The 16,116-nt window shown below is 45.6% G+C and overlaps 1 protein-coding gene and 1 long non-coding RNA gene across 3 annotated transcripts in view; one reads left to right on the top strand and one right to left on the bottom strand.

Annotated features, from left to right (window-relative positions):
• Nucleotides 1-148: 148 nt before the first annotated feature.
• Nucleotides 149-7,037, bottom strand: LOC135421624 (uncharacterized). The gene is made up of 3 exons (XR_010434128.1): nucleotides 5,176-7,037; nucleotides 4,331-4,458; nucleotides 149-730 (listed from the first exon to the last, which is right to left on the bottom strand). It is a non-coding gene; the product is annotated as an uncharacterized LOC135421624 (long non-coding RNA).
• An 820-nt stretch (nucleotides 7,038-7,857) lies between these two features.
• ABCB7 (ATP binding cassette subfamily B member 7) overlaps nucleotides 7,858-16,116 on the top strand; it is a 41,171-nt gene continuing 32,912 nt past the window's right edge. For both annotated transcript variants that reach the window (XR_010434132.1, XM_064670241.1), the window contains exons 1-2: nucleotides 7,858-8,043; nucleotides 14,810-14,887. Coding sequence is in view for 1 of the 2 variants with exons in the window: in XM_064670241.1 (XP_064526311.1) it covers nucleotides 7,873-8,043; nucleotides 14,810-14,887 (249 nt within the window). In the remaining variant the exon portion in view is untranslated. The remainder of the gene's footprint in view (nucleotides 8,044-14,809; nucleotides 14,888-16,116) is intronic.

Below are 16,116 nucleotides of genomic sequence, written 5' to 3'. Positions count from 1 at the left end.
GCCGGGGCGGGGGGAGCGCGCCCGCCGCCCGCGCTCCATTGGCGGCCGCAGCCGCCGCTCAGCGCGGGGGCGGGACCGGCTCCGAACCCTCCGGCCCCGGCCCTGCCCCGGCCCTGCCCCGGCCCGGCCCCGGCCCGGCCCCGGCCCTGCCCCGGCCCTGCCCACACCTCCCGCTCCGCTGCCCCGCGGCTTCCCCGGGGACGTGTCCCCGCAGCCCCCTGTGAGCGCAGCACCCCGAGTCCTGCTGCGGGGGTTTATCCCGCTTAATTTGATTCGGTTTGGGGGGCCTTTACGGATAATAGAAACTGTAATAAATGTAGAGTAAGAGATGAGGTAGGATTCGAGGAAGTCCAAAAACGTAATTGTGTTTTTTTCCTGAATACAGCTGCCCAGGTGTAGCTACACCCAGTGATGTCTGCAGGGACACCCAGGACAGCTCCGCCCCGCAGCACAGCTCTCGGCACGGATACGCATCCACATTTCCACCGTGCCAAGCTCTTGGGAAACGTGCTACACGGAATATGCTGCATGTGGATAAAAGAACCCCGAACTGTGGTATCACAGATCTGACACAGCACTAATGCCTCAACAAACACGTATGGTCAAACCTCACAACAGCATCCTGAGACAATCTCGTCACCGTTGAACAGGGAGGGAGGAGTGGGTTCCACGTGCCTGGACGCTGTGTCAGGGACAGCAGCTCTTACAAACTCACAATGAGACCCTAAAACTGAAGATGGAAAACATGCATTTAATCATTCGGTTCATGCTCTCTTTAGTACAGTCCCTAATTTTTTTGTCTAATACAATTTTGAAATTCTGAAGAATGACCAACTGCATAAGAAATATATACTCCTTTCATGCAATACAAAGAGGAGTGTTTCATGTTCTGATGGAATATTGACAATGACATTCTGCCATTCATCTAACACTGAAAAAACAGATCAGCAGACTGCTGGAGGGAGGTGATTAATTTTGAGAAAGGCATTAAAAGTGCTAAATGCTGGTACCTTAGTTTCCAAAGAACTAAGGGGGGACTGTGCCCCATGCTGTAAACATCTAAGAAGGGGGATAAATTCTTAATGATGATAGAAGGAAGAAACTCTGGAAGTAGGGAGGATCCAATTGAATACAGAGAAGCTAAATATAAACACCAGCAAATAATGTGAGTTACAGCTAACAGTAGGATACCAACCCCGGGATCTGCACCCTTATTTGCTCGCTCTCTCTAAGTGCAAAAGACAATCCTCAAGACACCATATAAAGTTGAAAAGAACAATATGCCCAGGCAGTTCAGGAAGCAACATAAGAGAAAACAACCCACCCACAATGCATGGTTTCCTGTAATATGGATGAAATACGTAGGAGGTATTCTTCCAGCCACTCTAAATGCATCAAATGTTGACGGCTAAGAATTTCTCCTTAGAAGATAATTATTTTTATGATCAGTAAAAGTTCATGGGCATTTTTTAAGTACAGAGATATTACCAGAGAACAGCAGCTGTATTTGGAGCTGGAAAGATTAACCAAGAGCCCAACTTAACTCAAGCAGAATTTATCCCTCTGTGACACCTCTAATGTCAGTGGTGTGAGCCCTGATAAACCCTAATGTGTACTGAAAAAGCACCAGAACTCTTTCATAAACAACAAGCCTGGACTGTCTTTCTATGAAATGTGTCTTCTTTTGAACACTGTTCAAGTTTTACAAACTAGGAAACTTGCAGTAATTTTCCAAACATTCCGAGACACACATGCAAACATAAGAACAGGAAAAGGATATCACTTCTCTGCCAGAAGCTAATCTAAAGTTTGGAATTCCTGAAGTTTTGGACTCAAAAAGGGCCCAGGAAAGCACCTCACAGGAAAAATGCAGCCCCTCCACTTGACTGAGAGCAAAACAGCAACAAGAGTGACTAAACCCCACGAGACTCACAGGAGATGAAAAAGGAACCAGATTTCACAACTTACTGTCCAATACTTAATGAAATACTTGAAGACTGTTGCAGCAATATACAAGCAATACAACAAAGAATAGGCTAAGAACAGTAGAAAGAATTTGTAGTTAGAAAATCCAATGCAGTTATTCACCCTAGAGGACAAAAGCAAAGTTGAAATCAGGATTTGTGCAGCACATGGTTGTCACACAAAGAGCACGACCAGTTTGGGGGGTTATTAAACCTCTGGCTCACACAACAGAATTTGGCAAGAAGCAGCTCCCCTTAGTGGCCAAAATGGAACAGAACTCAAGTCTCTGCTTTTCACTCCAAGGCTTCTTGCTGGGCCAAGGACAAGCCCAGCTCATGTTTTGGGGTTGGTACCGCGGGCAAATGTGTCCCAGAGGCAGCAGCTAATTCCTCCTGGCTGGGTCTTGTCTGCAAAGGCAACGGGCTCTGGGAGTTCTGGGCTCCTTTATCCGAGGGCAAACCTCAGCAGCCACATTCACTGCTGCTGGTGACACCCAACCCAGCTAAGCCCAAATTTGGTTCTAATTCTCCATGCACAGGACAACTCTACTGAGGAACCAGAGGATGCAGGAAAACATAGTGGGGGTTTGTCTCAGAGCTCAGGTTTGGAAAATCCTCTACAATTTTGATTGCCAGGGAGGTTCAGGTGGGGAAATGTTTGTGTTGTTTCTGATTTCTGAAATCTTCCTTTTTTTTTTTTTTAAAAAAAGGAGGAGTTTAATAAATTGAGTGGCAGCAATTCTCCAAAAGGGTAAGGCTCAATTAATCCATGCAGCTTTCTGCACTGATGGTCTCTGAACAGGCACAAGTAGCAATATCATGTCAAAAACAATCCTCCTGTAAATACTATTACTGAGAGCACCCCCAAGTGCAGCTGAAATGATGATAGATCCCAAAATAAAATTTGTCCCTTTCAAATTAGAGTAAGTCAAAGAGTAAATTAGCAGTTGGGCTTTAAATGATATCAATATCACAGCTTTTTCACGTATAGTTTATGGAACAAGCACGAATAATCTGTCTTTCAAAATATCAAACATTTCAGGCAATCTCAAAGTATAATTATCTTATAAATTTCCCAACATAAAGAGATTAATGGTCTAAAATGAGAGAGGCATAAAATGTGGCAGAAATATATATAAACAATCTTTCTTCTCAGAAAGCTGATTAAAAAAAAAAAAAGAAATGGAAGGAGAAAAGAAAGATGGTGACTCACCCTCTCACCTCCCCCTTCCTTCCCAGGTCCTGATGTGCAATTCAGAACCATCCCTGTGCTGTGGGCAATAACGCTGAGCCTGCAAACAGGGAGTCCTTCTGACTGAGGCTGAAGCAATTCCTCAAGAAGAAACAAAGCTGGAACCATGAACTGTCACAGGCTGAATTTCTCCTTTCCTCTCTGGCACACCTGGCAAGCCCTAGAGCTTTGTCAAAAAACCATCCCAACCCCCCCAAAGCAGCTGCTCAGCGTGAACCCCCCTGGCTGCAGACACACTCCCCCAGCACTCCTGGCTGTTTGCAGCCCCTTCTCGGAGCACTGTCCCAGAGGAGCTGCAGGAACAGTGCTGCTGCTTAGTCCACACCTTCTCTTGGCCCTGATGTTCCACACACACTCAGGACAAGCTCAAGGCTGTCGCTGACCTTGCTGGACAAGACAAATTTCCAGCGGGCCTGACAGAGCTCTGGAGGGACAGAAGGTGAGGAGGGTCCCTGAGGAGTCTCCAGGCCTCTCCATTCCTTGACAGGCTCTTGGCTCCACCAAACACCCAAAAAACACCCAACCCTGCCTTGCAACTCCTTCACAACGCTGAAAACCCCACTGTTCAAGTCAGACAGTTCCAGCAGGTTCACAGCCCCCGAGGCTGCCCTGGCCCCACACAACATTCAACTGCTGCTGGCGGGCTCTGATCCCCCCACCCTGGTCCCCCCATCTCCCTCCCAACATTTCAACTTCAAACTGCAAATCTCTCTCTACACTGTGCATTTCTCTTACCACATTTCCATGGCCAAACCCCTCACTACTGGTGGCTTCTGAGCAGCAGGAACCAAAGCTAAGAAAAGCTCCCACTTGTGCCTGGGCCAGGGTGAGTGCTCTGCAGACAGAAGGCTCTGTGTGCTCTCACTCCCTTGGCAGGAATAACAACCTCGGCCACTTCAGGGGAGGTGACTGGATTAGCAGGGGAGAAAGGAGAAAAAAAAACAGAAAGGGGAAAAGAAAAGCAACCAGGAACAACCAAAGAGGCTCGAGCGTGGCCTGGTGTATTTGCAGTGAGCCAGAGCACAGGTTATAACAAAACCTGGAGAAGGCAAAGGGATCAGGACATGACAAATCTAAAGCTGCTGTGGATTCACTGTAGGTTTGATCTACTCACAGGCAGTAAATCCATGGCCCAGGCGAGGCCTCTGCTGTGCACTGGGCTGATGTGCCACATCCAGTTGTTTCTTGAACACCTCCAGGGATGGTGACTCCACCACCTCTCTGAGCAGCCCCTTCCAATGCCTATAACGTAATCAAACATCTTTAAATACAGCTCATTTATGCTAGTTATTTATTTGACTATGAAATACAATTCACACTGCACTTCCAGTGTGTGTGCAGATGCTCTGTTCTTAAATGCAAGGTCTGAAGATTAATAGTTCAGATATTTCTAGAAATAAGTGTAACAGTCACTATCTCCAGATCAGCACTGTGCCTTTCAGCACATATTCTACTTGCCAAAATTAATTTGTACCTCTAAGCAATGGGTTCTATCCTCCCCCAACATTGTCCTGTTTGCCTATTTTTATTCTCATTATTTTCTTCTCATTAATTTTCCCTCTTGCTTTGGTAAAGCATTGGCCTTCTTGTGTTCATACCATTCCAATACCATTGGTCCAGAATTATCACTGAATATTGTCACTTTTCTTTATCCTTTACCCTGACTCCTGAATTCATTTTGATTTCCACAGCTCTGGGATTACTTCTATGAGTAATCTGTATGAAATTGTACTCTGTTTTTTCACAGCTGGAAGAAATAGATACTTGTTGCTATAAGTGAAATTCATTACAATGTTAGAATCATATTAAGCACCTTTAATAAGAAAGAACTTAAAGACTTCAATACACTCTAAATAAGGTGTTATTTCACCTCCATGGGATGGGTCTTATACAACTTTTGCTGAGCTGCTTCTGTAAACTTTTCTAACTGAAAAAATAATGTGCTCTCAATCAACTGACCTTGTTCTCAAGCCCTGGTTTGTTGTCTCCACAGCTCCTAGAAAAAGGCCAGATTAAGTATCTTTTAGGATTCTATTCACAAATTTCCACTGTAGTGAGTTATTTCCATTCCCGGAGCTTCTACTTCTTCGACTGAGCTGCTTCTGTCATCTCTCCAGAGTGCCAGCTCTGGACCAGACATTGATTTCTGTCTATCTCCAAGGAGATCCTCTGCTTCCACAGCTAAATCTGCAGAGAAACAGATATTTATTTTGTGGCAAGCTACTTTAAACACTGTAAGTTTATAAAACTCCTCTGTTGGCTTTCTGTGTCTCTATCATGAGCTCTGTTCTCCTGGTTCGGTCACTCTGGGACAGGGGTTGTCATGTTTCTGCCCACAGCAGGGATATGGGCTCTCTTCTGTTCTGTGTCTCTCTCTGGGCTGGTGCAGTGCCTTGTAAAACTATCAGTAATCTGGAATCACATAAACTGGAAACAAAAGGAGAAAGAGAAGACAAGACTGAAAGGGTAGCAGGAGGAAATAAAATCAGTAGCATGGGAGAATTATTAAAGAAGGAAGAGTAGTTAAGACAAAATTTGCAGGGAAAATACTCATATCAAATATATTAAGTACCTTCTATGCTCGAAAAGTGTAGAAAAAAATAAAATGGTACACATTAGCACAGAAAATGGAAATGCCAAAGCTGATTTTTTTGCTCAGGCCATGATAATGGACTATGAGCATTATTAATTATAACATTTTCCATCCAATGCCACACAGCCATTGGATATTGTCTCTCACTGTTGAACGACAAGGCCGTGATGATGCAGCTGTCTCAGGAAGGTGTTGGGAAGTTTGACAATATATGTTTGTCAGGAGATTTGCATGCCTCTGTTGGAGCTCTGTCAGATCCTGCCATACCACAGCTCAGGGTCCCGTTATCCACATGCAGGATACTCCATGTAGCTCGTGTCCAGAGAGCTTGAGATGGTGGGAATACTGCACACATAGCACAGGGCTGAACTGAGAGCCTGTGCTGCAGGTCGGATCGATCCAGAAAGCACTGTGTGTGCATACAAACTCTGTGCATGAAGGCACCTCAGCAATGCATGTGGAGAAATGGCAGAGACATTTGAAATCTCTCAAGAGATGCTGCCGTGCTAGCCAGGCTGTCTTTTCAGGCTGCCCCAGACAGTGCCACGATCATCCCCTTTTGCCTGGTCAAACTCCCATGCTGAGCAGAGCATGCTGAAGGAAGCAGACGTATGGCAGCTCAGAATTCCTGTTTATCGCTCTGAACGATGCCACAAGGCGGCACTGTTCAGACCCAGCTCTGCCAAATGCAATTAGGATGAAGAATTAGATTAGTGCCAGAGAAATATCGCCTCTGTCGTTTGAAGTGGATCCTGGTCAGAAGCAAAGTTGAGTATCAAAGCACAGGCTAGAGAAATCCTGCCTCATTAAAAATTGACTTTACGCCAATTGTCCTCTTCCTTTCTGTCTGTCTGTCTATCTTTCTCCCTTGCAAACGAGCTTACAACTCTCCCTCAAGGCAAGAGCATCAGTGGTCAAGCTCTGGTAGCTTTGAAGAAATCTTTATGTGATTAGAAATGCCACACAGAGTTCCAGCCTCCTCCCGGCTCTGCATGCCAGTCGGATGGGAGTATATAGGCCACTGTAAACGTATTCCATGCACAGCTCTATCTCCCTAAATCGGCGTTTAATTAGGAACCATATGCTTGCTGTGTTATTGTGGTTCTTAGCCCGGGGAAGGGTGCGGAATGCAGGATGAGGTCGGTGCAGACGGGATGCAGAGAACTGCCACCCCACGTGCCGTGTCCACCTTCCCCTCCGGCCGCTGCTCCCTCACGGCGCTGCGGGCCGGGGCCCAAACTGCACGGCCAGGGACGTGTGTGCCAGCCCGGGCCCAAACTGCACGGCCAGGGACGTGTGTGCCAGCCCGGGCCCAAACTGCACGGCCAGGGACGTGTGTGCCAGCCCGGGCCCAAACTGCACGGCCAGGGACGTGTGTGCCAGCGGGGGCACCTCTTCCGTCCGCGGCCATGTCGGTGTCCGGCCGCTCGCGGGGGAGCGCGGGAGCGCTGCCCGCGGCTGGGGAGGAGCACCTGCATGAAGTACCGGCGGAGCCAAGGACCGACATGAGCGACGCTCGCTTTGGGCTGAAGGCCCCGCGTTTCAGCAGTCCAGTTTCTCAAAGAGGGGGATTTTATTTGGGCAGTCAGAACACAAACCCTCCTGAGGGAAAGATGGCTCGGCAGGGCCCGGCTGTTCCCGGCTCGGCAGGGAGGTGTCTGTGCCCCTCAGGGTGCCATGGCAGGGCTGAGGGCAGCTCACTGCGGGGCACCACGTACGGCTGAGGGCAGCCCCTCTCTGGGCACCACGGAAGGGCTGAGGACTGCTCCCCTCAGGGCGCCGTGGCGGGGCTCAGGGCAGCCTCAGCGCTCGCGCTCCCTCTCCACCGCTGCCCACCGGCCAGACCAAGCGGCCCCGGCGGGCGGGAGCCAAGAGGCGCTGCCGCAGGACCGCGAGTGGTCCGGCGCTGCCCCAGGAAGGAGCGCGATGCCCCACGACACCACCCAGCCCGACCCGGCCCTGGCGCCCCTGCCCCGCCTTCCCTTCAGGGCGGCCGGGCCCGCCCCTTCCCTGCCGCGGGTCCGCCGCCGCCCCACAATGCCCTGCGCCCCGGCCCTCGCAAGATGGCGGTGCTGGGGGCACCGCGGGGCCTGGTGGCCGCCGCCTCCCGCAAGCGGCGGCTGCTGCTCGCCCTGGCCCTGCTGCGGCCGCCGCCCGCCGCCGCCGCCGCCTGCGCCGCCGGGGCGATAGCGGGGACCGGGCGGCGGGCCCGCGCCACCCCGGCGGGCGGACAGGTGCGTGGGGGCGCCGGGGAGGGCGGGCGGGGGTGGTCACTGAAGGAGGGTGAGGGGCGGTCCCTGAGCGGTGGTCCCTGAGGGGCGGTCATTGAGGGGCGGTCCCTCAGCGGTGGTCCCTGAGGGGCGGTCATTGAGCGGTGGTCCCTGAGGGGCGGTCCCTGAGCGGTGGTCCCTGAGGGGCGGTCATTGAGGGGCGGTCACTGAGGCAGGGTCAGGGGCGGTCTCTGAGGGGCCGCCGGTCCCCGCGGCGCTGCCCCGGCCCTGCGAGCACGGCCCGGTCCGTCCTTGCCTGCCCGGAACCGGCGCCCCCCGCCCGGGCGGGCCTCGGGAGGCCCTGCGGGGGCTCTTTAAGGGCGAGCATTAGAAGCCCCAGTGTCTGTGAATAGATACAGGATGCGTGCATAGGGAATACTTGTGCTGGCGGCTGATTTTGCCGCTCTGTAGGGAAAGGGAGTTGGAGTTGGAATGCTCTCTGTCAGCTGGGCGGGCTGTAACATGTCCCAGGGGATGAATTTTTTGTTAGTAGTAAAGAATTGAGCACATATTTTGAGCTGAGTAAGTCATAGGCATTTTTCAAAGCAAATGAGGAAGTGTATCCCAAAGGTAGAGGGAATGAACTTATCCCAAAGACTTTCCTTAAGATTTCAGATAGCTCTGATTTCTGTCTCATAATAAGCTTTTACCTTTTGTATTCCTCACATTACCACTGTTTATGAGTAGCTTTTCTTTGTCACCTTGATTGGTTTTCTCTCTGCCAGAGACTACAGTCAACTTCATGTTGTTTGGTAGACGAGATGGGCAGGGCTGGAGTGATAAATTTGAGGGGGGTTTAGTTTTGAAATCGAGCAAGACAAGAAGGCGAGAGTTAATGTTGATGCATATCAAATATTTAACCCATGTATTTGCATACATTAAAATATGCCTGAACACTCAGTATTGTCCCTGTTCCTGGAAACCCATTTCAGCTGTGAGTGAACAAATAGCAGCGTTATCATGGTGATGAATAGAAGCATTAATTATATTCCTGGTTTCCTTTTGAATGTTTTTATTTTCATGTGGGGAATGCCAGTCCTTGCTGATCAGTTTTAATTGCCACATGTCACTAAATGTGGATTTGCACTACATTTTCTGATCTAGAAAACCAAAGCTATGTTTGTGGAATATATATGTGCTCATCTCTCTGGCCTTTTAGTTTCTAGGCATTTTTTTGTTAGAAAAAATGGTCACTGAATGCATTTTTTATGGTCTGGTGATGAATTTTCACTTCTGCATCAAGCTCTATTTGACTGAAAATTACAGTTTATTAAGTGCAGGAGCAAGGTCTTATATTTTGTTAAATAAAAACTGCCATGTTATGAGAAATAGGCAACACATTTTATGGAAGTTCAAGAGTATTTGACTCTTACCTAGCAGGAGGCAGAAACCTAAGGGTTCTGGATTTTTGGTTATAATGTCCTTCAAAATTTTGGGACATGATTTTTTAAACATTTACTTCAAATTGCTGTGTTGTCCTGCAATTTCAGTTTCCTCTTCTCATTTTTCAGCTAGTTCAAGAAATACTGTGCCTGCACAAAGGGAAGTAACTCTGAGAAGTTGGCCAGGCACTTCAGTTGTATTTCAGAGTGATTAGCCGTTGATTTTTACAAATTAGGTAATTCAGCAGATAAAAAAACCTTCTGGAAGCAAGTATGTGCATCCTGGTTTAGTTTCAGTTGTTTGATTATTTTGCTATGCTCATACACTAATGGGGACTGTCAATATTTTCAATGGACTTGTTCTGAAAGCTTTTCTATATATTAAAAAAATTGAAGAAACACACCTGGGCTTGCATTTAAAGCAACTTAATCTTGATTGCCATGGTCCCAAGCTGTGTGTTTCACAGTCAGTGGGAACGAGGTGATGAAAGCAGTGTGTTAGAGCAGGTGTTGTGGTGAAAGCCTCCAGGCTCCCATGTGGTGACACATCTTTGTGTGTATATTTGAGTGTGGGGGAAAGCTCTTACCCTCTGTTACCTTCCTGGCTGTGTTGTAGGTGTCAGATACGGGTTAGAGTTTGCACTGGTTTGTCCAGTATTTCCAGGGGCAGTAAATGTGACATAAGTGCTCCTGATCCAGCATTTTAATCTCCCATGGGATGGGACACTGGCAGGGCCCAACCACTTGTGGACTGCAGAGAGTTGGCTCTAATGGCATGTCTTCCCTGAAGTGTTCCTAAATAGGAAGGACCTTCCTGGGAGGGCACCCCTAATGTGACAGGGTTACACCAGTGCTTCTCACTGCTGGGAGTAAAATCAGCTCTGCAACCACAGCCGGGCTTTCACTGGTGTAACTACACAAATGGCAGAGGTTTGGCACAACAGAACTGTGTCAGGAGCAGTGCATTATACAGCTCAGACTGGTACACAGCACAGCCAGAGCTGAACTCATGAGGATTAAAGGCAGCAAGAACTCTGGTGAAATATGACCATAAGAGCAAAGTTGCCAACCATTCTTTTTGACAAAGATAATTTTAAAGACTTGCCTGTGATCCTTTTACTCTGCTTTGCATCCATATGGTATTTGATCCCCTGACTTCTTGTAGCATTTTTTAAGCTTATAATTAATTGTAAGCTTAATTGTATTTTCTATGGCACTTAGTGCCATGAGAGTCAAGTATAGCAGTTGTTTGGGTGCAGTTGTATCACAGATCCACATCTTCCCTCACACTTATCTTTTTTCAGTACTTTTGATTGCAGTTTTGTAACTTTTTGTATCCTGAAGAGTAAAACAGCTAAATTTATGGAGGGCAAAGACAGGTGTCATAACTATTGTGGGCCTGTGATCTGACTTCATTTCTTTATGTTGAGATCAATTTGTATTTCCATAACCACAGCTCCTTTGGGTCCCCCTCCTGAAGCTGGAGTAGGCAGAGGTTCATCCTGTCAAAACTTGTATGTTGAATTTGAGGTCTGTGCTGAACTGGCACGTTGGCTTGGTGAAGTATGATAAGTAACCAAACAGTTGCTGGAGTTTTTTTTCCTAGGAAGCTTGTGGGGGTTTTCTTGTTTGGTTTTTTTTGTAGAACAGTTTGCCTGTATCCAAAATAAAAGCAATGGCAGGTTCTGTTCAGTCTAAATATGGCAATTAAATGAATCTAAAAATTAGTTAAATGAATTTAAATGACCTAAATGGAAAGAAAATAGCATTTGACTGGAAAGGTCCAACACCCTTAAACTAAGGATAATTATTTTGCTAGGAATCTTTGTAAGTGAAGAAATACACTGAGGAGTTTCAGGGAGAACTTTGGCAGTGATAGAAAGCAGGGCTGTGTAAACTATTGTAACGGTAAAAAGTAGAAGAAACTTTTTTTCTTCTTTGCATTATCTTGCCCTTCCAGCTGCCAGTGATAAAAAGTGTGTTCTTCTGCATAACTTAATAATATCCCTTGCTCTGGAAGGGGTTCTAAGAGAAGTTTCAGGTATTTCTGTTAATTTTATTTATATTTTGCCTAGTTTTTTTATTTATTTATTTTTAGCCAAAGCCTGGTCTGTTCTGTAAAATTATACTGATGTTTATTGTCCAGACATTTCATGTGTTGGTGTGTGTTGCTGAGTTCTCTTCTCCAGACTTGGAAGGTGCAGTTGAACAGCACAATGCCTGGGAACTATAAATCGTGTCTCTTAGTCAGCAGCCTTCACTGACAGATACCTGTATTTGAAACTCCTTGAATTTTAAAATCCCTTTATAGAGGAAGTATTGCTGCTGAGCAGATCAGCAGTCCCATATATCTGCCTGGAAAAATGGACATCTGAAATTGCTGTGAGGGAGGATGGCCCATCCCTGCAAGTGTCCAAGGCCAGGTTGGGGCTTGGAGCAGCCTGGGATAGTGGAAGATGTTCCTGCCCATGGCAGGGGATGGAATGAGATGGGCTTTAAGGCCCCCTCCAGCCACAAGGGTTCTGTGATTCTCTGAACTAGAACAGAGGGAAATACAGATCTCAATCTGGAAGTCATTTGGGGAACACGGGGGGCACAGGCTGAGCTGCACTCCCTGCAGTGGGGGCCTGAGGTGCTCTCTGGGTTTTCTGTTCTGCCCCTGAGAAGTGTTTTACCAAGAAAGCCAAATGTGAGGGTATATTAGAAGGTGTTGTGGGGGAAATTCCTTAAGGTATCTTTTTGTTCATCTCCTTGTTTTCCTTTGCTCTGTGCACGTTCACCCGAGCGTACAGAGCAATGGCACACTGGCCATTGTTAAATGGAGCTCCAGTTAAGTTTATACTGCTCATATTGGTGACAGTTTAGTCTAGATTTATACCAGAATATTTTCACCTTCTCTCTCATTTTCCTCCATTGTTTCCTACTCATAATTTCTTTTCTTGCCTTGCAAACTCAGCAAAATTAACTGTGGGACTTGAACGCTGCACGGGTACTCGGATCCCACCTTCAGTTGTGTTTGCTGTTACAGTTAGTTTAAAACAACCAGTCCCCATCAGATGAGTGCAGCATGCCTGGAACAGTACATATCATATTCCAGAGGGAACCTTTTAAGTGTGGATTTGACCTTGTGCAAATGTGTTTTATCCCTGTTGCATGTTTGCATTTGTAGTATTTAAGCTGCTACTCAGTCATGACATTAGCAACATGACTTTTATGGGCAGTCAGTACTAGACATCTGTTTCATTCTTTAGAGTTTATAGAATCATGTCCAAAAATGCATTAAAAGGGCATAATAGTGCAGAGTCAGGCATTCAAAAGTTAGGAAATGCCAGGATTCAAGTTTCCTGCATAATTTCAGAAATGCAGAAATAAGCAGGACTCTCTCCTGCTCCTTTAAAGAAATAACCTGCTGCTTTGATCTGTTATGATAAGACTCAAGTATGGTTTTTCTTTGTAGTCTTAAATCTCTTGGGGAAAAAACCAGTGAGGAGAGTGGAGTTGTCTTCCTGCAGAATGTGTGGAGAGTGGTAGGGAAAGCTTCAGCCCCACTCCTCTGAGCAGTTTTGCTGTCAATACTCTGATGGGCAGAGGGATTATCAGTGAAGTCAGTTGTTCACCTTGTTTAATTCTTTATTTCTTCACTCAGATTTGATTTTTAGCAGGAGATGGGAGAGAATTGAAACCTTCAGTCTTCCAGGCTCAAGTTTGCAAATAAGAACAAGTTTTCCTGTGTATCTTGTGCAAATCTTTTAATTCTTTTGCTGTATTCATCTCTTAACCCAATGGCAGTTCATAGTTTCAGTCAAGGAATTGGGCTGTTTTTCTAAAGCAGGATTTGAGACCAGATCTGCTGGTGTTTCAGTACAAATTGTTTCTGTGATGTTGTTTGCCTCATACTTCAGTTGGAAGGGAACCTGGAGAACTTTGAGGTCAAAGGATATGAATTATTAGTAAAATGTTTTTATGATATCCTATGAGTAAACTCTAGAAGGACAGTAATTAGCTTCTTTCCAATAACTGTTGGAGCATTATAATTTTTCTATGATATTTTCTGTTTATGGCACTGTCACTGTTCCTGTGGAGGGTGCCTTGGTTTAGATGGGATCCTCTGTGCTGACACAAAGCTGTAAAGTTATGAGTGTATCTACAATGAAGTGCTTTAGAAATGCTGCTCCTTCATTTTACCCACTCTTGGGAGCATCAGGACAGTTCACCCAGCCCAGTTAGCTCTGCTAAGGGCAAAACATGTAATTGGGATGTTCACTTTTCCTCTGTATATAATGCCATATAATGGAATTGTTTGGAGCAAGCAGATCACATGTGGTGACTTATGCAGGAATGGTTTTAATTTTCTTTAAAATTGTAACTTAGGATATATGTCTTAAGATAAGAACAAAGGAATGTTTAAGGCAAGAGATCAAATAGATGCCAGTGCTGCTGTTTGTCAAGGTTAAAAATGCTTTTTTGTGACCAAGTTCTTTTTTTCCCCTTTTTGCCCTTGGTGCTTTGCTGTGGGCTCATGAGCACCATGTGTCTGTTTTGCTCTGCAGTGGTGATTGTTACATTGTGGATGGTTAATATTGTAACAGAACAGTAAAAGATTTGCTATTGAATGTGTCTAAGATGATGTGGCACCATCAGTGCTGACCAGAAGAGAGCTCCCTGTGTCTTGCCACCAGGGAAGCAATGCCAGTTAGTCCATCTGAGGAGAATAAATGGTCCTTTGCAACATGGATTGCTTTGCAAGGTAATGTGTAGAGCATGGCACAGTTGGTGCCAGCAGTCTCTTAAGGTTGGCAGATCTGTGAATATTGGGTATCTTGTGTCCTAATAACCTAAAACTTGTTGCCAGCCCTGCTCCAATTTCTGACAGTCCCAGTGTTTCCCAGCCCAGAGCTGTAGCTTTGATTTGCCTAGTGGAGACAAGCATGGCATGAGCTGAGCTAAGAGGAATTGGGAATGGCAGAACCTATAAGCATAAAAGTAACATTTCATGATGAAAAATGGAAGAAAAGACTGTTTGGAAGAAGTCAGAAGATGACCTGGGGGAAAGAAAGGGAAAACTTTGGGCTTTCATGGTACAAAAGAAACAGAGTCTGATGGGAGTGTGGATTCAGGGAAGGGAAAGGCTCATTGTCACTGAGCATTTTAATGGGTGAATGGAGTTTGTTTTACAGATGCTCCCCACTAGTTTGCTTTTTCTGTGGTCAGTTGTTAAAAACCAAAGCCATCTGCCTTCTTTTCATGTTATGCTTGTTTACATGAACCAGATGAATATTCTCCGACTGTGAAATGCCCGTTCTGCATGACTCCATTTTCACTTCTTTTTCTCCCTTTTTGTTCTGTAGATTCCACCCATTTGCAGGCAAAGATCCTGGCACGGCCTGGCAGGGGATTACTCAAGGCCATTACTAGAGCCTTCAGAGGTGGGTACAATTGGTTCTTCCTACTTGCAGGTCAGAGGCAACTTAAGCCCTTGGAGCATCTTTCAGTTTAATCTGCTAGTTTTGTGGGGTTTTTTATTAATTTCACTATTTATGGTTCTGAAGTGCAGCAGATTAAATGGCAAGTTATGCTTCTGCCCCTAGAAGTCTTTCTGAATCTTTAGAAACTAATGATATTACAGTAACTTTCAAAGAAGAGTCCCTAAAAATGCAGGTCTTGTGTGTTGATACTTAGATTCATGTTGTCAAGCATGGAAAATACCCAGGTAAGGAATACCCAGGCACAGGAGATTGTGAGTTTTCCTTGAGTGTGTAAGGCCTTATTACTTTAAAATTCTGCTTAGGTTGTAGAATATTCTCATTATTGAATATCAGGCTTTTACTCCTGGGAGGTCTGCTTGCCTTAAAACTAGTGTAAACATAAGGAAGGTGTAATTTTTCCTGTTCATGGAATAATTATGACACATGATGAAGCTAAGAAATTTATTTATTTTGCTTTTCTTTCTGTGTTTTAATTATAAAATAATGACCACTCACTGGTTATCACAGAACTGACTTAAGCAGCTAAAATCTTTTGAGGATCATTCGGGCTTCAAAGCATAAAATCTACTTAGATTATTTTTTATAATGTTTTTCTTTAAAATGTGAAAAGTGACATTTTGATTTGCTATCAGCCAACATACATCAAAGGGGATTCCCAAAGAGCTTTTGCGTAACTTGAACCTAAAAACTGTGAACATGTAACAAATCTTTTAAACAAAATGCAGATCACTTTTTGAAAAGCTTTAACACATCCATTGTTTGTGGCAGGCACTTGGAAATTGAACTTGGAGAAATGCCTGGTCTATGTGTGTGAATAAATTCAGAACTTTTCTCAGAGGAGCCTTGACCACGTGCTGAGAGAAGTGGGCATTTAACAAGCAGGTTCTTTTCCAAACTGCCCCTGTACATGGATTGCAGCGGGGGCTCTGGGCTGGGGTAATTTGTACCTGACTTATGGCACCAACAGGCCATTCCCATCCTGGTGGGAAAGAGAAGTGTAAAGTGGCTTTATCTTACTTATTTTGCCCACAAGTAAAGTTACTCTTAGGTACATGGAAAGAGTATTATTGCTGAAATGTGTTCCACTTTACATATTAATGTGCCTCAGCATGGTTATCCCCCAAAACTTCAAGGTTTTTTTCTAATGTTTTTCAGTGCGTTTTCAATTT

The sequence above is a fragment of the Pseudopipra pipra genome, chromosome 13 (genome assembly GCF_036250125.1).
Source record: "Pseudopipra pipra isolate bDixPip1 chromosome 13, bDixPip1.hap1, whole genome shotgun sequence".
NCBI classification, from domain to species: Eukaryota; Metazoa; Chordata; class Aves; order Passeriformes; family Pipridae; genus Pseudopipra; species Pseudopipra pipra.
This window is presented reverse-complemented; position numbering and strand designations above follow the sequence as displayed.